This window comes from Anabrus simplex, chromosome 6, assembly GCF_040414725.1.
Source record: "Anabrus simplex isolate iqAnaSimp1 chromosome 6, ASM4041472v1, whole genome shotgun sequence".
NCBI lineage: Eukaryota > Metazoa > Arthropoda > Insecta > Orthoptera > Tettigoniidae > Anabrus > Anabrus simplex.
Genome location: NC_090270.1, coordinates 39,403,984 through 39,430,761, shown reverse-complemented (window position 1 = coordinate 39,430,761; position 26,778 = coordinate 39,403,984). Strand labels below are relative to the sequence as shown.

Genomic DNA, 26,778 nt, shown 5'->3' with positions numbered 1-26,778 from the left:
GTGTCACAAATGTCCTCTAAAGGACTAATTTCAAAACATGGTCTCGTCTCGGTCGAGAAACAACTAAATATCACCAAGCGCGAAGGCTCATATTGCTATGGTAGCAGTCAGTATATTGACATGCCCGTAGGCAGGTCACTGTTTACAACTTAAACAACAAAATAACTTCGAAAATTAATATGTCGTATGTTAGAGTACGAAGTCATATTGTTGTAGAACGTATCTATAATTTGCCAATGCACTGCACCAAAAAAAGGAAAGAACTCTTTTCTCACATGCTGGTGATGAACTGGCTGCGTTACAAATTTTTCGATTGGTGGGAAGAGAATTAATAACCTCCGTTTTGCGGACGACACCACACTTGTAGCCAGTAGTGGACAGGAGATTGTCGAGATAATGGATCGTGTACAACAGGAAAATCACAATCTTGGCATGGAAATTAGTTGGAGCAAACAAAACTAATGATTGTCAACAAAGGTGCAGAGATTCAGCTCGCACAGCACCTGGACAATCTCCAAAGAGTCTGTCAGTTTCCTTCAACAGTCGAGGATACAGGTACCTGCGAAAAGAGAAATAATACGCCGCGTCATACTAGGACGTACAGTTATGGCAATATCAAAGAAGATCTGTCAAGGTAGAGCAATATCTATGAATACGAAGAAAATATTAGTCCATTCGCTTGTATTCTCGATCTTCCCGTATAGATGCGAAACTTAGACCATAGAAGCTAATGACAAGAACCGAATCAGCACCTTTTAAATGTGGTGCTGGAGAAGGATGTTGTGAATACCGCGGACAGCCACATTATGAGAAGAGTGATGAAAACCTGGAAGAATTAATTATCCGAGGAGAAGTTTCTGGTACAAGGACACGAGGACGGGTCACAAAAAGATGGCTTGATCAAGTAAGAGAGATCATGGAGAATTACTGTCCGGAAAACGCAAGTTCGTACAGAATGGCATCAGCTTATAAAAGAAGCAACAATGTCCTTGGGTCACGATACTCAGTCATGACTGGAACGACTGGAGAGAGAGAGAGAACTTTTCATATTGTTCTATCTCACTGTCAGCTGTTCCGAAAATTGACGTCCATCATCCATAAATTACTCATAATGCTCATATTGTCACGGTTAAAATAATGATCGCTGGAATGTTAAAATAGTCTTGATCAACTGACATTATCCAGCTCGATAGCTGCAGTCGCTTAAGTGCGGCCAGTATCCAGTATTCTGGAGATCGTGGGTTCGAACCCCACTGTCGGCAGTCCTGAAGATGGTTTTCCGTGGTTTCCCATTTTCACACCAGGCTGTACCTTGATTAAGGCCACGGCCGCTTCATTCACACTCCTAGCCCCTTCCTGCTTCATCGTCGCCATAAGGCCTATCTGTGTCGGTGCGACGTAAAGCAAATAACAAAAACAAAAAATGATCAACTGACAACCAGAATTATCTGCTGATCTGCTTATACAATAAAACAAATTTTGATTTAAGTAGTAAAAATAACTTGATATACATCTTGGCTAGCCCTATCCAGTGCTAAACTTTTCATTTCTACGTAAGTCTTACATCCTACATCTGCTCTAATCTGCTTTCCATATTCATACCTTGGTCTACCCCTAGCATTAGTACCACCTTCACTTCCCTCAAAAGCCAATAGAACAAGTCCTGGGTGTCTTACATCATTACATCTCTTCTTCTCGTCAAATTTCGACAAATTAAGCATTAAGAATTTCCAGTTTTTAAATTAGCAGCGTTTCACTCTAGTGCGGCTTCGAGTTCATTAGTTGGATTGCCACACATCCAAGACGCTCGTGGCTGCAGATTTTCTAACGGAAGTTTTCTAGCCAAAATAATAATAATAATAATAATAATAATAATAATAATAATAATAATAATAATAATAATAATATGATTGGTTTTACGACCCTCTAACTACTTCCACTGTTATCGGAGATGCCGAAGTGCCGGAATTCTGTCCCGCAGGAGTTCCTTAACGTTCCAGTAAATCTATCATCTCGAGGCTGACGTATTTGAGCACCTTCAAATACCACCGGTCTGAGCCGGGGTCGAACCCGCCAGCTTGAACTCAGAACGTCACTGCTGTACCATCTGAGACACTCAGCCCGATGGTCAGAAGCCTCTGAGCAGGACTGTCATGAAGGGAACTGCATCCTTTTTTTTATTTTTTATCTACAAGCTGCTTTACGCCGCAACCGACACATATAGGTCTTATGGTGTCGATGGGATAGGAAATGGCTAGGAGTGAGAAGGAAGCGGCCTTGGCCTTATTTAAGGTGCAGTCCCAGCGTTTTCCTGGTGTGGAAATGGTAAACCACGTAAAACCATTTTCTGGGCTGCCAACAGTGGGGTTCGAACCCACCACCTCCCGAATGCAAGTTAACAGCTGAGCGCCGCTAACCACACGGCCAACTAACTCGGTAAACTGTCATACGCCTTTTTAGTGTATTGTCTCAGTTCTCCAGAGGATGGTTTACAGACAAAACTCTGACTGGTGGACATGATTGATAAGGCATCAATTCTGACACAGTGGGCAGCTGGTTCTAGTTCCGTTGCTGGAAAACAAAATCCGCATCAGAAAGGTTGTCGGCAGAGTAGGAGAGGTGGTGGCACGAAGTTTACTACTAGACAGCGTTGCGAGAGCGTGGATTTAATTCCAAACCTCTCCGTGGTATTCTTATGGAGTGAGGGCATATGGCACTGCAGATGGGGATTTGTCCGTCAATGAGGAGGCGCACGCAGGCACATAGCGGGCATTTTAAGAACTTCTCTTAAGAGAATGCAATATTCTTGTTGGTAAAACAACACGGAGACAGCTATTCGACGTTGGATGTGCCGTGTCGAATAGCGACGTTAAGCCTTGAGCACAACCCTTTGTATTATTCGATAGGAGTACGCTTTGAGCTGACACCAGGTATCACCTGTGGATAAGTGGTAGAGTCTCGCCCTCCGGATCTCAAGTTAGCGGGTTCAAGCCCGGCAGAGGTAGTCGGATTGTTGAAGTGCGTAAAAAAAAAGTCAATTTCACACTCCATGTCGTACGATGCCGGCATGTAAAAGATCTCTAGTTAAACATTTGGTGTTTACCCGACAAAACTCATTAAACCTCAGCCATAGACGCCCAAGAGAGTTTCAGTTTGCTCGGTTTTCCATCTAGTGGACCTATAGTAGAACGGAACGTCGAAATTGACGAGCAGGCAGCCAGATGGCGTGACGTCGAAATGTCTGCACACGGTACCTGAGGTCAGAAACGGTGAACCTCCTCCAACTAGTATGCCATTTTAAGTCTGGTTTATTTTTATCAACTGTCTACTGCGCCACTTGTTATTTTCGTTCGAAATGGCTACAGTCTTCCCCCACCACCACCACCACCATCACCACCACCGACTTCCATCCCTAATTCAAAATGTCTCATAATATGTTATACGTAGATTGTAAAATAATACATTTGATAGCATGGCTTGTCATCGTATTTTGTTAATACAGCAAAAATACTTAGTAGTCACGTGATTTATGTTAGGTTCAAAACTTGTTGTCTTCAATAACACACAAGAACCACTTAAATCTGAACAAACGCTGTTTCTAACTGTTGACTTCACATCCTTCATTGTAGAAAACAGCTTCTCGTAGGCGTATCATGGCCCAAACAAAGTAAGTAGCACTGTAGCATGTTTCTTCATGGCCGAAAATATTTGTGGGAGGCTGTTCCACTGTTCATGTATTAAGTTCTCCGGCTTCTGAAGAGAGTATTCACCACCAACAGCACACTCGATTTTCACCAGTGCTTCACCAGGTTGTACGAATTTGTTCAACCATGAACTGCTTTCTCCAAATTCAGTCAACTCCATTTCTAAACAGTCAATATTTAACCACTCAAAAAATTGACCTTCATGTCACTCATTTGTGCAATATGAGGTTTTGAAATAAAGTGCGATAATTTTTCCAAATCTCTAAATTGGTAACTGTTTGTCTTAAAAAATTCAAAAGAATAAACACTTACTCACTGAGAATAATTACGAGATGCTGGCAAGCCAATCTTCACTAATTGACTGGTGTGGATGAGCGAATGGCCTCGTCTCACTTGACTTCCAGACCTATCAGTGTTGCCATAATGCATGTCCGAATGGAACTAGAATTTAGATTTTCGGTGTTATTTCTTAAACCTGAAACACTATGACTGTACGATGCACGAGATATGTATAGTCTATAGTACAAGACGTACATAAAAACGTTAATATGTGCATCTGGTGTGTCACAGATATCGGCACAGGTGGCATAGGTTCGCCATTCCTGCGCCTAACTATTGTCTTACACCAACACGCGCAGATCGCCCGTGTGTCAGTTAACCCTTTTGATGTAATGTAGTGGTTGCGCTAAGAATGCCAAGGCAGTTTTAAGGAAAAATATACTCCTATTTATATTTTTGGAGGTTAATACCTGTTTTTTTCCACAGCGCACAATTGAATATAGAATATATGGGTGTGACTGTAATGCCGTTAGAGCTTTTTTATTAATTTAAAAGTCTACGAAATTTTCATTATTTCTTGAAAATTAAATTTCTAAATTTGATCTAATTTTGACAATTATAGTGTATTTTATCATGATTACGATACCTTTGTGAGAATATTCAGCTAATTTTGAATAAAAATTAATGTTTAACGCAATTCTTGATAATACGTTTTGAGAATTACGAATTTTTACAAAATCATGCAAGCGCAGGTTAAATACACAATGACCTTTTCTTTACTTCGAACACTTTTCAGTCGATAAATTTTTCTCTAATGAATCATTTAATGTTAAAACATTGCGTATTTTAAACATCGTTCAGATACGTATCCATACTTACACTATTGGAAGTAAATAAACAAATGTGATAACAAGCAAGTGACACAAAGCGGAAGAGTGCAGAGCTACCAACCACGAAACATACAATGCATCGAAAGAAAGCTTTTATAAAACCTCACTGATATCGATGTCGCATGTTATCGATATTTTCAGAGAGTAAAAGCTTCAATCTTTCCGGCAGTAATACTTATGCTGCCATAGTGCAGAAAGAATCGAAGATACAGGCAATAGAAAACGTGGCTGGCAGATCGGTTTGCGGCATTTTTAGCAGCAGCTTGCATGGTCGATAGATCGGTCGTCTGGCACTACAAGGGTTAAGGTTATAACTAGGCAATAATAGGTTAGAATGTAACCTTACTAAAGTGAGTAACAAGTGTATTGTACCCTGTACAATGGTTATGCTATGAGTTTTGCATAAACATTGGGGGTACGGTTCATCACAATCCCTAGATTTATGTTACTCGTATTACACTGCGGAAGAGCGGGATAGTTGACACTTCCTAATTACCAAAATAATTACTTTGCATTCTAACCTATTACTGTCTAAACATCCGGGGTCTAGTTAATAACAAATACTTCCCGTACAAAAGTTGGAAAGTGTGTAACTCGTTAACGATAGACCACATCGCAAATGTTCACAGGAACTTTTGTGCTGTTTTGGTGTGTACTATCCACCCCCGATTATTTCTCACATGATTTCGAACACCCTACATACTGCATGTGTTCAATTATTTCGTGAAAAGTATTATAATTATTTTTATTATTATTGTTCTTATTAGAGGAACCGTCCTGCTCCGCAGTATTCGTTATAAATAGGTCAGATAACTCGTCTTGATATGCCTCTTGTAGTCATACTGTTTTACCTGTCCTTTACAATGGTTTTATGAACATTTCTTAAGAAGCGCGTTGCGGTATGTCGCAGTTGGTAGTCAGATTTCATCCATTCTGACGTCATCATGCCTTCTGTTTGGTAAAAATATATGCATATATTCGCTTTTGTTTACCCTGCAGTTATTGATGTAAAGCTTGATATTGTGTCGTAGAAGGCCATGGTAATTTTATAATAATGTTATTGGCTTTACGTCCCACTAACTACTTTTACGGTTTTCGGATACGCCGAGGTGCCGAAATTTTGTCCCGCATGAGTTATTTTACGTGCCGATAAATCTGCCCACACGAGGCTGACGTATTTGAGCACCTTCAAATACCACCGGACTGAGCCAGGATCGAACCTGCCAAGTTGGGGTCAGAAAGCCAGCGCCTCAACCGTCTGAGCCACTCAGCCCGGTAATGATAATTTTAATCGCAGTTCTTCTATACGTTAGTCTCGAAGGAGCGTTCTTTTTGCCAGGCAGAGATTTTGTGAGATACATGACCTTCACTCTTTCTAGTGTAGCTACGTTATCTTTCGATAGGCGTTCCCAGTTAAAGTCTAAGGTGTGCGTCATGATGGAGTCTGTTTGTACGTAGACTTTTTCCTCTTAGCAGCGTGTAAGTTATTAAGAACGCTCTGCCATCTGTTGAATATATTTAGAAGCTGGGAAAGGTTAGAAAATCAAAGACTGTCTAGCAGGGAATAGTATTTTGCCGTGTTCAGGTGAAGTGTATACTCTCTGGATTGACAGGTAGTAATCAAACATGGCTGCATGCAATTACATTACTAAAGATGAAAATCATATACTAGAATATTAATGAAAGTGTTAGTCACTTAGCAACCTGTTAAGTACAGGGTGCATTGCGGGTTAGAGTAAGCCTTCAGGGGATAATCATTTAATGATTCGATTTTATGATTACTCCAAGTTGGATGAACTCTGAGACCAATCAATGTCTCATGATTCACCTGCACATAATTCCGGAGGGAATAAAACAGAAATGAAGCAAATCGGTCCAGTAATAATTTCGTGTGGCTATTTCTAGCCGAGTGCAGCCCTTGTAAGGCAGACCCTCCGATGAGGGTGAGCGGCATCTGCCGTGAATAGGTTACTGTGTGTTATTGTGGTGGAGGATAGTGTTATGTGTGGTGTGTGAGTTTCAGGGATGTTGGGGACAGCACAAACACCCAGCCCCCGGGCCAGTGGAAGCAACCAATGAAGGTTAAAATCCCCGACCCGGCCGGGGATCGAACCCGGGACCCTCTGAACCGAAGGCCAGTACGCTGACCATTCAGCCAACGAGTCGGACAATCGGTCCAGTAGAACGGACGGATGGATTTTCCAAAGCTGTTTTTAGTAAACTCTTTTAATATATAGATTATTTCCTTTAGGATCAATAAAGACCACATTAAATAACTGTTACATATTTTTGGAAGTCTTTTCTTGCAGTCCAGATTCGCTGCATTCCTTGACAGTCTGCCGTTTTCTATCGTCCAACCACTCGTTTTCTTTTGTAGTTCTTCATGGAAGCCCTTGAAGTTGTTGATTTTTAACCGGTACTGTGCTCGATTTGAGATATCTACTCGCCTTAAACCAGCCTTGCTGCCGAAGTCCTTCCTCACCTCCTGGAACCACTTGTCTGAATTCTTAGGTGTACTATCAAGTATGTGAATTTTTTTTTTGTCAGTCGCTTTCCATCATTTCTAAAGAGGTGCCTTAGAATTTCAGTCCTCTTTTTCTAATGGTCTCCATCAGTCATCCAGTTTCCGCTTAACCTAATAATTTCCATGTCCAATTTTTGGACCATTTATCTTGCGAAGAATGTTTCTCTCAACCTTCTGAGCGCCTCTCAGATCAGCCTTCCCAGGCATACGGAGGTACTTACCGGCATAAAGGCATTCCGTTTTAATCACATTGTTGTAGTGTTTGATCTTCGCTTGGTAGAATGGTAAAATTATTATTTTCTTCACATCGTTATGTCCAACTGAGGAGCACGCTTAAACTTATTTGGCTGATGAATTTGCTTTCTTCTCTTCCCAAAATCTCTTCATCCTGGGACTAAAATTCTTCTTACGTTTTACACTCCAGGTTTTATCAGTCCTATCTTTTGGTTCCGCGAAATAATTATTATTAATCAGTGTTCTGAAAGCAGATAGGTTCTTCACAATCTTCTGGTTGATATTATTTCCTGAAGATTTGATTCTATTTAACTTAGTCAGTTGTTCTTGACAGTGTGAGGACAAGATTTAGATTTTTTTGGTCAGTCTATCGTTCTTCATTCTGAGAATATGACCATAGAATTTCAACCTCCTTTTCCTGATAGTGTCTGAGATTTTTTCAGTATGGCAATAAATTTCATGAGATTTCCTTTTCATCCATACTCCTCCATAATGTCCTCTTTATGCATACTGGGCCGAAAAATTTCCGTAAAATTTTTCTTTCTTCCTTTTTAAAATCTTTTTTGAGTGATCTACCGCCAATGATTAAGGTTTTTGATACGTATAATGTTTCAGATTTTATTACTGTATTATGTCTTAGTTTTGTTTTCCGAGATAATGATTTTTGTTATATGTGTTCCAAGTGATTCGATATGGTTTCTGTAATTATTATTATTATTATTATTATTATTATTATTATTATTATTATTATTATTATTATTATTATTATTATTATTATTATTATTATTATTATTATTATTTCTTGCCAATGAATGCTGTGATCTAAGACTAATGCTTCTTGTTAGGGCAGACTCGTCCTCAGGTGCCGCCTCCGAGTCCAATACCAATGGCCAGGGACTCACCGCCTTCGGAAAGGTAAGAGAGCCAACATAACTCAACTTACTCGTTATATTAGCAACGTAGAAAGCGAATCTCCCACTTTCAGTTAAATGTTATTATACAGTCAAACCTGGTTGTATACATTCAAGGTGATTATTTTTAATATTATCACCTCTTCCTAGTGTCATATCTTTGCAGCACTGTGGTTAGTAGTCGTAACCACCAAAGAATTGTCCGATCATGCACGGTGGTTTGCAAAAGTGGTCACCTGCCTCTCGTTTCAACACTTACATGGTGCTCGCAGTTACAAACCACCCATTTTTGTTTATTTAAACAGAAGTTAGAAATCAAAACAAAGTATCATCATCATCATATAATTAAGGGAGAAATATTGAACCCGTTCGGTGTGTGATGGCACAGTTTCTGTCCTGCGTTCAGACTGGGTCCGCTTGTCGGTAAAGTCGTGCAATGCTTGTGTATGAGCTCATACGCATTAATGTACAGGCAAAGGTTTGGGTACATTCCTTATACTGAGTAACGGCGATAAGAGTAGGAAACATACTGTTGGATTTTTAATGGTTCATGTGGCGACTGAACACGGCATCGGTACACGTACCACTCCTCGTTGTGGAAGTGGCTGTGTCGTTGTTTAATTCGAGAGTGAACGTATCACGCATGAAAGAGGGAAACTCTTGACCAGGTGCTAAAATTGATAACGGACACTGGTTGCCATGATTACAATGGTGTCGAGAAACTGATAACGGACACTGGTTGCCATAGTTAGAATAGTGTCGAGAAATTGATAACGGACACTGGTTACCATGATTACAATGGTGTCGAGAAATTGATAACGAACACTGGTTGCCATGATTACAATAGTGTCGAGAAATTGATAACGAACACTGGTTGCCATGGTTACAAATGGTGTCGGGAAACTTACGACGTTAATTCCAGACAGATTCAACCCAACAACATATGTTCATAGAATGGCGTCCATCACAACATATTGATTTAAGAAGTTAATGGAAATTTGAATAGTTTTCGTTCAACAGTTTGTCAGGTAGAGATGGATAATATATTGAAAGCATGACTGGCTGCACAGTTTGGATCACGTGGCTGTCATCTTGTATTCGGTAGATAGTGGGTCCGAATTGCACTGTCAGCAGCCTTGAAGATGGTTTTCCGTGGTTTCCTATTTTCTCACCAGGCAAGTGCTGAGTCTGTACCTTAATTAAAGCCACAGCTACTTCCTTCCTACTCCTCGCCCTTTCCTATCCCCTCGTCACCATAAAACCCGTCGGTCCGACGTAAAGAAAATTGTAAAAAGGAGGAAACATGAAATGTTTGAAGCTTTGATCAAAATATTTCGTTATGAACACTCATTCAATGAAGCACTTCACAAGTTAATCGAATATCATTTTCCTGTTAGGACACTATTACCAACGTCAGGAATGAACTTGCTCCACAAATTCATGGCAACCGCAGCCTTCTGTATCAGTTCATTGAGGAAATGGAAGTATTTCAATAGGACCATATAAAAAAAGAAACAATTTTACCTGTAACATAGAACACGTCAGAAACTTATAGAACTTTATAGAACGAATTTATAAACAAATTATATTTTGATGGATGAAGATCGAAAAATGTTCAAGTTCCCTATTTCAGGATTCCTTCTCTTCTTGAATATGAAATGTAATAATAATAATAATAATAATAATAATAATAATAATAATAATAATAATAATAATAACACCGAAATCGATAGCTGCAGTCGCTTAAGTGCGACCAGTATCCAGTATTCGGGAGATAGTGGGTTGGAGCCCCACTGACGACATCCCTGAAGATGGTTTTCCGTGGTTTCCCATTTTCACACCTGGCAAATGCTGGGGATGTATCTTAAATAAGGCCACGGTTGTTTCCTTCCAACTTCTAGCCCTTTTCTGTCCCATCGTCGCCATTAAGGCCTATCTGTGTCGGTGCGACGTAAATCAGCTTGTAAAAATAATAATAATAATAAATAATAATAATAATAATAATAATAATAATAACACCGAAATCGATAGCTGCAGCCGCTTAAGTGCGACCAGTATCCAGTATTCGGGAGATAGTGGGTTGGAGCCCCACTGACGACAGCCCTGAAGATGGTTTTCCGTGGTTTCCCATTTTCACACCTGCAAATGCTGGGGATGTATCTTAAATAAGGCCACGGTTGTTTCCTTCCAACTTCTAGCCCTTTTCTGTCCCATCGTCGCCATTAAGGCCTATCTGTGTCGGTGCGACGTAAATCAGCTTGTAATAATAATAATAATAATAATAATAATAATAATAATAATAATAATAATAATAATAATAATAATAATAATACGGTTTATTTCATTCATCTTAACTTATTTGCACAACCTCCGTCATCATATTAAGTTTCTATTTTCTACAATTTGCATCTGCTAAATGTGCATGCGCTTGTCGGCAGATAATGGCTGTCATCAGATAGATATTGTATCACTTTCGTGGTGTACGTTCAATTCTCAGCTCGAAGTCCTCAACAGCTCTAAAATTTGCTACCAAGATGGCTTAGGCATCACTGAAGAAGCGTACTAGGGAAATTAGGAGTGGGGTAGTTTCCCGTTGCTTTCCTCGCTGCTATTACATATCAGTCTGCCAGGCATACTGAAATGCATGCATCAACCGATTTTATGAGCAAAATTTTCATATAACATTCATAACAGGGACTGCCTGCATGCCTGCTTAAGCAATAGCATTACTAGCATCACTCATACCAAGGTCACTTTCATATTATCAATGCCAAGGAAGTAACAAAACTGCTCTAGCTCATACCAGAAGACATAGCGCATTGTAAACACTACGCCTCGCCAGGAAAGGCACACTTTCATGGCGTAGGTAATAATATTATGATAATGCTAAACTGTATATCCTTCTTACAGTCTAAATAGTAATTTATATTTGATATTAAATTTTTCAAATTAAGGCACTAATATTACTAGTTCGCTAACACACTTCGTATTATAAATTATTTCAGCAAGTTTTCCATTTTCTCCTTGAATGTGGATTTTTAAGATTATTTGGCAGTTTTTGTAGGATGCTCGGCACTAGTACTTCTAAACGTTATCTTTTCCTATTAATTAATAAAAATCTACACCTCCAAGTACCTCTCCCAGAACCTGAAGCTGAAGCACCACAACTCAGTAGTAAGACCCTCTGTACTCTACGCCTTTGAGTGCCTGTTGACGAATCGAAAGGGCCCACTCAGGAAGCCAGAAAGGAAGATTTTCAGGAGGATACTAGGACCCATAGGACAGGAGGACGGTGCCTACAGGATCAGGTACAACAACGAACTCTACGAACATCCGGAAGACATAGTCACCTCTATGAGGAAAAGGCGACTGACTTTCTTCGGGCCGCTTGAAACACTGCAGGCTCACCACAGAATCCTCACAGTAACAAGTAGGGGAAAGGTTTCCGAGACCAACTGGATCACCTCGGTGACATCAGACTAGAGAAACTACAGATCCCATCAGAGACCACAGAGAACCGATCTCAGTACTGACAGGCCATCCTACAGGAAGTCTTCCCACTGTCCCTCACAAGCAAAAAGAGTACAGAGACCACCAGACATAAGTGGACGGATGGAAGGAAGCAGGCACACAGACAGAAAATAAAATCATACTGGGCCAAGAAAAAGCAGAATATTTTAGCTAAGAGTTAAGACGAGCCCCGTTGCCCTAGTAGGCCAAAACGAACCAAAAAAAACGAATAGTGTCGGGTGATAGAGTGAGTTCACCATATCTTGGAGCCGGATCCAGTAGCTTAAAACAGCATTCATCCCTTATTATGACTGAAGACAAGAACTTGAATAACTGATCTGCTCATTGCAGGCTAAATGAATTCCTCTTGTGTGAGATGAAACCATGAAGTGCATATTTTGTGAATGTGAAGCCTTAACCATGTTAATAGCTAAGACCGTTTGGAGTTAATTTATTGATTAAAACAGCAACTCTCAAATGTCCGCCTTTCCTCTTAAAACAATAATCTCCACTACCAGTCTCACAGCATTTTTCACTAAAATTATGGGAAGAAAAAATATCTAATCGGTCGCAATGCAAGGCCACGCAGTGTCCTCCACTCAGTAAGCTAAGACTGAAGATATCTGAATCACATTACTATCTCTGGACGGACTAAACATTTCAGGATGAACTCGTCTTTTTCAATCAGGGAAGAGAGAGAGAGTAATTGATTACAGGCTCCTTTCCCTTTGTTTGGCAGCGCTAGTCTCCTGAGCCATCGATCTCCCCTCAGGCAGACCGAACTTTCAACAACCCGGTAAGTTACGATACATGTTACCGGATTACCGCCGGGCACTGTCAGCGAAACGTTTGATCGCTCATCTTCCCTTCCAACGAGTTGCTGTCCACTTATAGAGAACATTGACTAAGATCAATCGTCCATTGCCGGCAGCTCGGCCTACATGCAATAATAATAATAATAATAATAATAATAATAATAATAATAATAATAATAATAATAATAATAATAATAATAACTTGTGGACCCGCGCTGCTCCGCAGTATTCGTTATAAGTAGGTCAGATAACTCATCTTGATATGTCTGTCGTGTCATATTGTTCTGCCTGCCCTTTTCAATAGTTTAATAAACATTTTTTAAGAAGTGCGTTATAGTATGCCTGCCCTTTTCAATAGTTTAGTAAACATTTAATAAGAAGCGCGTTATAGCATGCGTAGTTCGTAGTCATAATTTATCCATTCTTACGTCAGCCGTGTGTTTGTAAAAAAATCTATCCATATTTTAACTTTGTTTATCCTGCAGTTCTTGGTGTAAAGCTTGGTGGTACGTCGTAGAAAGCAATGGTATTTTTAATCACAGTTCTTCTCTGTAGAGCGGTTGTCTTGTGAGCTCATAGGTTAGTCTCGCAGGAGCATTTCTTGCCAGGCAAAGAACTTTTTAAAGACACATAGCCTTCACGCTTTCTGGTATAGCTAGGTTATCCTTCGATAGTTGTTCCCAGATAATTTCTAAGGCGAATGTCATGGTGGGGTTTTTCTCTTCTGTTTTTCTCTTAGCAGCATGTACGTTGTTAGGAACGCTCTGCCATCTGTTGAGTATATTTGGAAGCTGGGAAAAGTTAGAGAATCATGGAGTATCAGAGGAAGAAAGAGAGTAATTGATTACAGGATGACAATTACGTATAGCCTGTCAGCATGCAAGTGTTAGTTGCTTAGCAACCTGCTAAGTACAGAATGTATTGCGGGTTAGGGTAAGCCTTCGCCTGCAATTGTTGGAGTAATCATTTAATGACTTGATTTCCATGGCTAAATGGTTAGCGTTCTGGCCTTTAGTCACAGGAGTCCCGCGTTAGATTCCCGACAGGGTCGGGAATTTTAACCATCACTAGTTAATTTCGCTGGCACGGGGGCTGTGTGTATGTGTCGTCTGCATCATCATCCTCATCATGACGCGCAGGTCACCTACGGGAGTCAAATCAAAAGACCTGCACCTGGTGAGCCGAACATGTCCTCGGACCCTCGTGGCACTAAAAGACATACGCCCATTTTCACACAAGGCAAATGCTGGGGCTGTACCTTAATTAAGGCCACGGCCTCTTCCTTCCCATTCCTAAGCCTTTCCTGTCCCATTGTCGCCATGAGACCTATCTGTGTGGGTGCGACGTAGCAAATAGTAATTTTAAAAATGCCATACGCCATTTTTTTCATGATTTGATTTTATGATTACGCAGATTTTATGATTACTCAGATCCAGTAGAACGGATGGATGGATTGGCCCAAGCTGTTTTAATAAACTCATTTAATATAGATAATAATAATAATAATAATAATAATAATAATAACAATAAGAAGAAGAAGAAGAAGACGAAGAAGAAGTCCCAGGAATTAACCTGAGAGGAGTCCATGTGGCTTTTGTCAGCACATGGCTCTGGGCAAATGGGAGTGAAACGCGTCGTTGCTTGTCATCTGCAACTATAACATATTGGGTTCAGCAAGAGAACCCAACTTAGCCTCTTTCACTCAACTCCAGCATGTAACCTATAAGAGGTGTCCCTGTTAAACCGAGCAACCCAGTGGAAGATTGCGTAACCAATCCCAGCGGGAAACTAGGTCGGTCAGCCGATCAGTGTTGGTGGCTTCAAGGCTTACAACCTTGATAGTTAAAAACCCGTTACCTTTTAAGTAACCACCATTACGACTCTCGTAATACTCGAAAGATGGAGACAAAGAATATTCAGAAATGTACCCCAGGTGGTAAACAATCCACCCCCACACAGTCTGGGGCAAGCAGGTCATCGGATTCTGGGGAACCTGCACCTTCATGCTTCCCACTTCTATCTATTTCTGCTAAACGACAACCAAAGAGAAATATCGAGTACTTTGCTACAGTAAATATTAATTCCCTACTGAAGATAGGCAAGCTCAAACAAACGCTTGACGTGCTGGAAAAGTATAAGGTCATGATAACAGCGCTACAAGAGACTCGGTTTACCCATGAGGATGCAATAGAGTCCGGAGTGTACAGAATCTACAAGAGGAAACCTGGTGAAAGAGTTATCAAGACACTTCCACAATTTCGTACTGGGTTTGCGGTACACCACAAGATGGTTGACCATATTTTAGATTTCACTTCACCTAACGGAAGGACCTCCTCGTTATCCTTCAGGTCTCGTAATAGAGCATACACAATCGTAAATTTCCACTCACCCACGAATGACACAAACCGTTCAAACCTGGAAAATGTAGAACAATGCTGGGCCACCTTAGAAGAAACTCTATATAAGATACCTTCCCACCATTCCATCATACTCATGGGGGACTTCAATGCACAAGTCGGTAAGGAGTGGAAGTACCGGAAGATAGTAGGCCATTATCCAACCCATAAGAGAACAAACAGAAATGTAGAACGTCTCATTGAGCTCTGTGACAAGTACAACTTAGTCCTGAAATCAACAGCCTTCAAACGCGTACCTAGAAAGGCCAAAACCTGGAGGAGTCCAAATCCTATGCTTGGTGAATTCCAGTTAAAACATGTTGCTATAGCACGGAAACATCATACGGACATACAGAACGTCAAGGTATTACGAGGAGCCAACATAGATTCTGATCACTATCTTTCACTTGTCAAGATTAATATGCAACCCTTTAGAAAAACACCAAACTCTCGAAATTAGTCATATGACACCCAGGTTCAACACCCTGCGGCTGCCCTATGAGGATTGTGATTTTCAGGATACCCTCAGGAAGAACACAGAAAAAGGAGGATGGCCTGCCTTACAAAAGGCCTTGCTGGATGCCGCTCAAGAAACTATCCCTGCCTCATTAGCCAAAGGCAAACACCCATGGTGGAGTTCAAAGTGTGATGAGGATATAGATGAAAGGCGTAAAGCCTGGACTAGGTGGAACAAACATAAAATTGAAGCCAATTATTAAGCCTTCCTCATGCCAAGGAAAGCTACAGCTAACACCATCCGCAGTGCCAAGAGAAATTACCTCAGGAGCCTAATACAACAGGCTGAAAATAATTTTCAGGGAAACAACTCAAGAGACCTGTACAAAGGATTTAAGAAGCAAACGACCCAGTACACAGCCCCTACCCTCATCCTCCACGGGCCAGATGGAAAACTTCAACTGAACAATAAAGACTGCACCAAAACTCTTGCAGATTATTTCCAGAAGCTACTAAACGCAGAGGAACCTAAAGAAAAGCTTATTTTCCTTGAGACTTCACACAGGAAACCTGATTATCAACCACCTACGAGAGAAGAAATAAAGGACAACAACAAGGCTTCAGGTGAAGACGGCATAGTTGCCGAGATGTGGAAACATGGACCAGTCTTTGCAGAGCATCCATCAAATCATAAAGGACATATGGACAACAGAGTCCCTACCCGAAGGATGGACGTCTGCTGTGATTCATCCCCTCCACAAGAAGGGAAGTAAGACAGACCTCAACAATTATAGAGGTATTTTCTTATTACAAATTACCTACAATATCCTCTCTGTAGCCCTGCTCAATAGAGTCACCACACAGCTAGACTCACAGTTAGGAGAATACCAAGCTTGTTTCCATAAGACTAGATCTTGTCCAGAACAGATACACAATCTGAAGACAGTTCTCAATTACAAAAGTCGAGGTGGACATCCCTGGGTGGTGGTCCTAGTAGATTTTCAGAAAGCTTATGACTCTGTGTACAGAGACACCCTTTTCTCCATACTTTGGGAACTTGGTCTGGATGGGAAGACCCTACGATTGGTTCAAGCCACTCTGAGGAACACGATGTCCAAGGTCAGGTTCAGAGGTGAACTATCCGAAAGCTTTCCAATCAGAACAGGAGTTCCTACAAACGAATATTTGCCCCAATATCTAATATCTGAAATGCTGTAATATCGAAGTAAATTGCACAATCTAAATAAATAATCCCTATTTCACTGTATTGATTTCAATGTGCCAACCTTATCAAAGTGACATACAGGTGATCGATTTCTTCTGAATATTAGAACCATTCCTATAAACGAGTATTTTCCCCAATTTGTTCTCTTGAATTCCAACTTTATATTCATATTGTGATCTTTCCTACTTTTAAAAACACCACTCAGACCTATTCATCTACTAATGTCATTCCACGCCATCTCTCCAATGACAGCTCGTAACATATCACTTAGTCGAACATCTCGTCCCCATTCTTCCAAGTCTTCCCAGACCAAACTTTGCAACATGTTTACATTTTTTTCCGTAACGCTACACTTTTGTCGAAAATGACCGAGAACAAATCGATCTGCATTCCTTTGGAGTTTTTTTCTTTCAGTTTTCGAATCAAGTAATCCTGTGAGCGTCTCATACACTGGAAACATGCTCTAGTTGGAGTCTTACCGGAGACGTCAATCCCTCTCATTTACATCCTTAATACAACCCCTAAAAACCCTCATAAACATGTACCGTCCGGCTCCATGGCTAAATGGTTAGCGTGCTGGCCCTTGGTCACAGGGTTCCTCGGTTCGATTCCCGGCAGAGTCGGTACTTTTAACCATATTTGGCTAATTTCGCTGGCACGGGGCGGGGTGTATATGTTGTCTTCATCATCATTTCATCTTCATCACGACGCGCAGGTCGCCTACGGGAATCAAATCGACAGACCTGCATCTGGCGAGCCGAACATATCCTCGGACACTCCCGGCACTAAAAGTCATACGCCATTTCATTTCATTTCAATTTTATACCATGTAGGCCCCCTACCATTTATTTACAATCCCATTTATGTGATTACCCCAACGAAAATATTTCTCTACATTAACACCTAGGTACTTACAGTGATTCCTATAAGGAACTTTCACCCCTTCAACGCAATATTTAAAACTGAGAGGACTTTTCCTATTAGTGAAACTGACAACCTGACTTAACCCCATTTATCAACATACCATTACCTGCTGTTCGTGTCACAACATTGTTGAGGTCATTTTGCAGTTTCTCACAATATTGTAACTTATGTACACTGACTGACAGTGACAATGCAACACCAAGGAGGAGTGGTTCGAAAGGGATGAAAGTTGGGGAAAAAACAGAGACGGCACGGACGAATAATTGATGTTTATTTCAAACCGATATGCAGGTTACACAATGCGCACGGCATCGACTCAGTAGGATGTAGGACCACCGGGAGCGGCGATGCACGCAGAAACACGTCGAGGTACAGAGTCAATAAGAGTGCGGATGGTGTCCTGAGGGATGGTTCTCCATTCTCTGTCAACCATTTGCCACAGTTGGTCGTCCGTACGAGGCTGGGGCAGAGTTTGCAAACGGCGTCCAATGAGATTCCACACGTGTTCGATTGGTGAGAGATCCGGAGAGTACGCTGGCCACGGAAGCATCTGTACACCTCGTAGAGCCTGTTGGGAGATGCGAGCAGTGTGTGGGCGGGCATTATCCTGCTGAAACAGAGCATTGGGCAGCCCCTGAAGGTACGGGAGTGCCACCGGCCGCAGCACATGCTGCACGTAGCGGTGGGCATTTAGCGTGCCTTGAGTACGCACTAGAGGTGACGTGGAATCATACGCAATAGCGCCCCAAACCATGATGTCGCGTTGTCTAGCGGTAGGGCGCTCCACAGTTACTGCCGGATTTGACCTTTCTCCACGCCGACGCCACACTCGTCTGCGGTGACTATCACTGACAGAACAGAAGCGTGACTCATCGGAGAACACGACGTTCCGCCATTCCCTCATCCAAGTCGCTCTAGCCCGGCACCATGCCAGGCGTGCACGTCTATGCTGTGGAGTCAATGGTAGTCTTCTGAGCGAACGCCGGGAGTGCAGGCCTCCTTCAACCAATCGACGGGAAATTGTTCTGGTCGATATTGGAACAGCCAGGGTGTCTTGCACATGCTGAAGAATGGCGGTTGACGTGGCGTGCGGGGCTGCCACCGCTTGGCGGCGGATGCGCCGATCCTCGCGTGCTGACGTCAGTCGGGCTGCGCCTGGACCCCTCGCACGTGCCACATGTCCCTGCGCCAACCATCTTCGCCACAGGCGCTGCACCGTGGACACATCCCTATGGGTATCGGCTGCGATTTGACGAAGCGACCAACCTGCCCTTCTCAGCCCGATCACCATACCCCTCGTAAAGTCGTCTGTCTGCTGGAAATGCCTCCGTTGACGGCGGCCTGGCATTCTTAGCTATACACGTGTCCTGTGGCACACGACAACACGTTCTACAATGACTGTCGGCTGAGAAATCACGGTACGAAGTGGGCCATTCGCCAACGCCGTGTCCCATTTATCGTTCGCTACGTGCGCAGCACAGCGGCGCATTTCACATCATGAGCATACTTCAGTGACGTCAGTCTACCCTGCAATTGGCATAAAGTTCTGACCACTCCTTCTTGGTGTTGCATTTGCTCTGTCAGTCAGTGTATTAATCTATACAGTATAACATTATCCGAAGAAAGCCTTATCTCAGATTCTACTTTTTTTACACATATTATTTATAAATATATAAGTTAGGGGAGCCAAATTCCGTCCCCGCTCCTAATTTCGTCCCCCTAGGAATTTCCAGTTTGCACGGTTGGTACCTAATGTTTAGCCGCACGCACACTCGTATCCTCGTCCCGTTGTCTTGTTGTGAGAGTTCCTGGCGAGTAATCACTACAGTGAGGTGGTTGGCGTGACTTACTGTAGCGGCCATTATAATGAATCAGTGAATGTTCGTAATTTCGTCCTATTCATTTTATTTCTTATTTATGTTCATTATTGTTTTCAGATGGGAAACGCAAGCACTGTGATGAGGAGGCTATGAAAAAGGCTATTAAGGCAGTGAGGGACAAGATAATGGGTTACAAACGTGCCAGTAAAGCGTTTAACATCCCACGAGCAACGCTGAAATACTACGTTAAAAAGAATACCAAGAAAACACTTTTCATAAATGGCCTTCACGTAATTCGTTATAGGGAAAGTGTTTAGTAAGGTCAGAAGATAAAAAAATATTAATCGTAATTTTCATAAATTCTGCGGGGAATGAAATTACAAACAACCAAAAATGTGTTTGTAATTTCATTCCCCTCCGAATTTATGAAAATTACAAGCACATTTTTGGTAGTTTAGTTTTAGTGTTTGTGTTTAAGTCAAATATTGATTACCTTACATTATAAAAGTTACATTATAACTTGCCCGTAAGGGGAGAATATATTCAGTAATATACCGGGTGGTACAGCTGCACCTATTCACTCAGTTTTATGCTACCCGCAGATTATAGCCTAACCTAAAAACATTGACTTTGGCTACTCACAGCGATGTCTGCTCTTACTACGCTTTCTGTAATTCATTTATTCGTGTCAAATCACCATTAATGATAAAATACCGAATGATGATAAAGAATCGTGAAAATTCTGTATCACAGAAACTTCATGTACATGACGGCTGAATGAGTAGAATTAGTGTTGATATAACGAAGGCAAACGACAGCTTGTGATAGCCGAGCGTGCTTGAAGTTAGAGGAGGAAAGGTGTGCTCGTTAGTCGGAGGCTCGAGTCCGACATAGGATGATTCTTTTATTTCGTTGTTAAATGTTCGTGTGAGTCGCATTGTTGAAGACAAATCTAAATCATGATCAGTTCTCATATCGCAGGTACTCTGTAATTTTCATTTCTAAGTAGCTCTTAAAAGAGCTATTTGAAGTAAAATAAGCTATTACCGACAGAGGTGCAATGCGCTTGTGCATGGCCATTCGATTAATGAAGGAAATGTTTAAAATGACCACCTCCTTCGTTAATGCATATCTGAGTACGGCAGAGGTGAGTCATTATCGCTTGCTGCAACGTATACTGTGGAACCTGTCTCCACTTTGCTGTAAAGATTACTAGGTGTTGTTTCATGAGCCCTGCGTATGAAGTCCTGTCGTTCTTCGATTCGAACGTACGCAGTTGCTTGGATGAATGCATATGCCATAACGCTGACAATAAGTGCAGTGCGCTTCATTAGATGAAGCCGTTTGCCATACAAAAGTCGCATGTTATTATCGCTTTCTGATGTATGCTTTCTTTCTAAAGGTGAAAAGTGACTCTTAAGGAAGTTAAACCTTAATAAGTCAAACCTTAACTACGAATGCCTTAAGAGTATAAAAATGAAAAGCTTGTAGCTATATTCAAACTCTGAATCCGTCGAGCCACTCCTGACGACGAAGAGTAGGTCTCGTATCTCTTTACTACGCTATAGCTTCGAAACTTATCTCGTATGTTACAAGTTCTGAATTCGAATGTGCAGACAGGTTTACCTTGCTGCAAACACCGCACTTTTAAGCCTAGATAGTAGCAACCATTCCTTACGCGTAGAGTATGTACTTATTGCTTGGTTAAACGGGTCCAACATTATGTTTCAGGTGGTATTCACAATGATTTTTTCCGTAGTCGGTGCTTATGTGGCGATAATTATTATGTCCGTTTATTATAACATCCTTAGAAGAATATCTGAGACTTCAGAAAAGTCAAGTCTTCGTAAAGGATGCCTAGGAGAATACGAAATAAAATTGTTAAAAAGGCATAACTCAGTTCGGTTTCGAAACCTCACTGTCCCATGCAGCTTATCCATGAACATCTAACATGCCTAATTCCGCGCAGCTACTTCCTGCTTTCTTTTACAACTCTGTATTCACGAGGAGGGCGAAAGTTCTCGCTTCATAAAGTTTTATGATTTTATTATTGAAGGCTGTAACGGTAGTAATTACATGGCGTAAGCCATCACAGAGGCCGCCTCTGTGGTGTAGTGGTTAGTGTGATTAGCTGCCACCCCCGGAGGCCCGGGTTCCATTCCCGGTTCTGCCACGAAATGTTAAAAGTATCACGAGGGCTGGAACGGGGTCCACTCAGCCTCGGGAGGTCAAATGAGTAGAGGTGGGTTCGATTCCTACCTCAACTATCCTGGAAGTGGTTTTCCGTGGTTTCCCCTCTTCTCTTGCAGGCAAATGCCGGGATGGTACCTAACTTAAGGCCACGGCCGCTTCCTACCCTCTTCCTTGCCTATCCCTTCAAATCTTCCCATACCCCAGCACGGCTCCTGTTCAGCAAAGCAGATGAGTCCGCCTGGGCGAGGTACTGGTCATCCTCCCTGGTTGTATCCCCCGACCAAGAGTCTGAAGCTCCAGGACACTGCCTTTGAGGCGGTAGAGGTGGGATCCCTCGCTGAGTCCGAGGGATAAACCAACCCTGGAGGGTAAACAGATTAAGAAAGAAGGAAAGAAAGAAAGAAAGAAAGAAAGAAAGAAAACGCGTTTCTATCAATTTTGATGTGATGAGACTATACAAAATGGCGGTGAATTGACATGTCTGTAATTGGTCCTATCCTATCACGTTTTCTATGATACTGTGACCACCCTTTTCTGTCAAAAGAAAATGCTCTCTTGAACCAATCAGGTACGCAGTTCTCTACCGACAGCTATAGCTGTGACTATGGTTTGTTCAGTACAGTAACGTTTCGTAGAAATGACTCGAGCATTGGACTTCGCTCTACATACAATTGTACAGTGATTTTGAGAAGGACCTCACTCACTGCCACTTGTACCGTTTTTGCATTGTGCGGGGATGTCTATATCGGACTAAGATGTATTTAATTCCTACCTGATTGCATATGTTTGGGAAAAAGGAGAGGCAGTTGTATCACCCGGTATATACCAATTTCTAGCCTTGTCCATAATATTCCTGAATTTCTACAAGTCCAAATCTGCTAAGGGGATGAAATATAGGCCTATACTTTATAATAAAACATAAAGGCCTAATAACACTGGCTTGAGGAATTCCTCTCTTAATAATTGCAGTATGAGATAATGTTTCCCCTCTTACGGCAAGTACCAGGCATCTTAAAAACTGTCTTAGGGCTGCCGTTGTTGAGGATTCAGGGGTAGTCGACTAAAATTTCGTGCAATTTATTTCGAATTCACCTTGTGAATGATGTCAGTATGAGAGAAGGTGTCCTCAATGGGGAGTTGCCAATGTCGGAGAGTTATAGCCAAGGAGGGAAAGAAAGCACAGCACCACGATAGTGGGAATTACTTAGCAGAGTGCGGGAACAATTCATACGAACAGGAGAAACCACACTGAGTGGAGCCATTGTGCAGCAGATTAGACACACAAAAGCAGATGAATTGCGAACACGGGGTAAATATATATCCCCTCCATCCCGTTACATATGGAATTGTCTTCATGAATTATTAATTAACATACTGGGAGCTTGTACAAGAATTATTTAAGAAATATCGCGCTAATACGAACGACCGACCAACCTAGAAGGTTTTTTTATTATTATTCTCCTTCTTCGTCTTTATATGTTTCCCTCCAGGGTCGGTTTTTCCCTCGGACTCAGCCAGGGATCCCACCTCTACCGCCTGAAGGGCAGTGTCCTGGAGCTTTAGACCCTGGGTCGGGGGCAGCCTCACCTGCTATGCGGGGGGATGGGAAGATTGGAAGGGATAGACAAGGAAGAGGGAAGGAAACGGCTGTGGGCTTAAATTAGGTACCATCCCGGCATTTGCCTGGAGGAGAAGTAGGAAACCACGAAAAACCACTTCGAGGATGGCTGAAGTGGGAATCGAACCTACCTCTACTCAGTTTACCTCCCGAGGCTGAGTGGACCCCGTTCCAGCCCTCGTACAACTTTTCAAATTTCGTGACAGAGCCGGGAATCGAACCCGAGCCTCCGGGGGGGTGGCAGCTAATCACACTAACCATTACGCCACAGAGGCGGACGAAAGTTTTTCATACATACATACATTATCATTATAGACTGTTATGCCTTTCAGCGTTCAGTCTGCAAGCCTCTGAGAATTTACTTTTTTAGAAGAAACAAAATGTTTTATAGTCCCATTCTATCTGTAGGACGTTGCACTTTTGTTGTGAGAAAATCAGCCGTCTGAGAACAGTCCTAGTCCATTGTACAGTGGACAATGTACCGGTTGTACACAATTAAACTGACGGTGTTAAACGCACTACAGCACTGGCTGTAATTATCGTAGGAGACTGAAATTTAGTAGATATGCTAACTAGGCAATGCGCTCACGAATTATGCAATAAAAATTATTAGTTCCAAGTCTTGCCACCAGGCGAAAATATAGCGCTGTAAGCAATGGTGGGATCGCAGGAAAGATCAGGCACATGATAACGGTGATTCTGACCCTTTTATTAGGATTTTTAGTTGCAAACACTGTTCAATATGGCCTCCCAACTCAGTAACATGCTGCATCCGAAACCAGTGTTACCAACTTATATTTTCAAGATCCGCTAAATACTACCAAATACAGTAGAGACAATACCCGACACTGAGCGAGATATCGAGGGACAACTATTGGAGCTCACTCTAGCGGATAGACCTGAACGGTACTGATTCTGTCATAAGAGCACGTGTATTTTTGTGTGAAGTTTTTGGTGTTATTTATGCGTTTTCAGTCAGTTGACATAATTAAATAGTAGCGTGTGTCATTCCTTGATATCTCCTCTCAACATGAGGGGAAAGGTATGTGCTGTGTTTTGCTGCAGTAATTACGAAGTAGAGAAAAATGCGCGGTCGTTCTTCAGGTTCCCTCGTGACAAGAACATGTAAGTAATATTGTGTTTGCATATACACTGACTGACAGAGCAAATGCAACACCAAGAAGGAGTGGTCAGAACTTTATGCCAATTGCAGGGTAGACTGACGTCACTGAGGTATGCTCATGATGTGAAATGCGCCGCTGTGCTGCGTACGTAGCGAACGATAAATGGGACACGGCGTTGGCGAATGGCCCACTTCGTACCGTGATTTCTCAGCCGACAGTCATTGTAGAACGTGTTGTCGTGTGCCACAGGACACGCGTATAGCTAAGAATGCCAGGCCGCCGTCAACGGAGGCATTTCCAGCAGACAGACGACTTTACGAGGGGTATGGTGATCGGGCTGAGAAGGGCAGGTTGGTCGCTTCGTCAAATCGCAGCCGATACCCATAGGGATGTGTCCACGGTGCAGCGCCTGTGGCGAAGATGGTTGGCGCAGGGACATGTGGCACGTGCGAGGGGTCCAGGCGCAGCCCGAGTGACGTCAGCACGCGAGGATCGGCGCATCCGCCACCAAGCGGTGGCATCCCCGCACGCCACGTCAACCGCCATTCTTCAGCATGTGCAAGACACCCTGGCTGTTCCAATATCGACCAGAACAATTTCCCGTCGATTGGTTGAAGGAGGCCTGCACACCCGGCGTCCGCTCAGAAGACTACCATTGACTCCACAGCATAGACGTGCACGCCTGGCATGGTGCCGGGCTAGAGCGACTTGGATGAGGGAATGGCGGAACGTCGTGTTCTCCGATGAGTCACGCTTCTGTTCTGTCAGTGATAGTCACCGCAGACGAGTGTGGCGTCGGCGTGGAGAAAGGTCAAATCCGGCAGTAACTGTGGAGCGCCCTACCGCTAGACAACGCGGCATCATGGTTTGGGGCGCTATTGCGTATGATTCACGTCACCTCTAGTGCGTATTCAAGGCACGTTAAATGCCCACCGCTACGTGCAGCATGTGCTGCGGCCGGTGGCACTCCCGTACCTTCAGGGGCTGCCCAATGCTCTGTTTCAGCAGGATAATGCCCGCCCACACACTGCTCGCATCTCCCAACAGGCTCTACGAGGTGTACAGATGCTTCCGTGGCCAGCGTACTCTACGGATCTCTCACCAATCGAACACGTGTGGGATCTCATTGGACGCCGTTTGCAAACTCTGCCCCAGCCTCGTACGGACGACCAACTGTGGCAAATGGTTGACAGAGAATGGAGAACCATCCCTCAGGACACCATCCGCACTCTTATTGACTCTGTACCTCGACGTGTTTCTGCGTGCATCGCCGCTCGCGGTGGTCCTACATCCTACTGAGTCGATGCCGTGCGCATTGTGTAACCTGCATATCGGTTTGAAATAAACATCAATTATTCGTCCGTGCCGTCTCTGTTTTTTCCCCAACTTTCATCCCTTTCGAACCACTCCTCCTTGGTGTTGCATTGTCACTGTCAGTCAGTGTAATTAACCATTAAGTATCGCTTAAGAAAGAAAATTATCGCAATATAAAATACAAATGAATTTATTATACAAAAAAAATGAGATGAATCGGAAAAGTTCCTTAAAGCGTGGAGGGATTTAGAATTTACTTTACTGAATTTACTAATTGCTTGCTTTATCTAATTGAAGCTCACCAATTGCAGCTTTCGTTGAAGTCATCGGGTTTCCGTGGTTACTCGTTCTCTTCTTCTCGATGTAGAATTTGCTCCATGGGCATCGTTCCTTCCTTCTCTGATCTGGTACGGGCTATCTGGCCTAGCACTCTCTAATTGCCTAGTCCTTAAATTAGATATTGGCCCTATACTTGTAAAAACTGATCAGCGTTGATCGTAAGAGAAGAAAATTCAGAGATATGATTTTTCCATATTAGTAGAAATCTCAATCCAACTGAGCTATACTATTTATACGGTACAGACTTGTACCAAATTCCGTAGACTTGAACTAAACATAGTTCTTCATCCAGAAGATTTACTGAATATAACACGAGCCGTAAGCTTGTTTCGTTTCACGTAGATCCGATACCATAACCGCAGCGAAGTACTGTATCGAAGCGACAACACACTGTACAAAAATCAATAACGTCGTTCACAGTAGATGTTCACAGTAGAAGTTAGTTAGGTGCCGTTCTCGTGGTGATAATCTCTATACATCCGGGCTCACCCCCACTCTTGGT

At 42.5% G+C, this 26,778-nt stretch overlaps 1 protein-coding gene across 1 annotated transcript in view; it reads left to right on the top strand.

Moving 5' to 3' along the window:
• The window catches only part of LOC136876074 (dipeptidase 1), a 535,571-nt gene that overhangs the window by 243,260 nt on the left and 265,533 nt on the right, over positions 1–26,778 (top strand). The window contains exon 8 of the mRNA XM_067149708.2: positions 8,477–8,546. Within this exon, the coding sequence (XP_067005809.2) occupies positions 8,477–8,546 (70 nt within the window). The remainder of the gene's footprint in view (positions 1–8,476; positions 8,547–26,778) is intronic.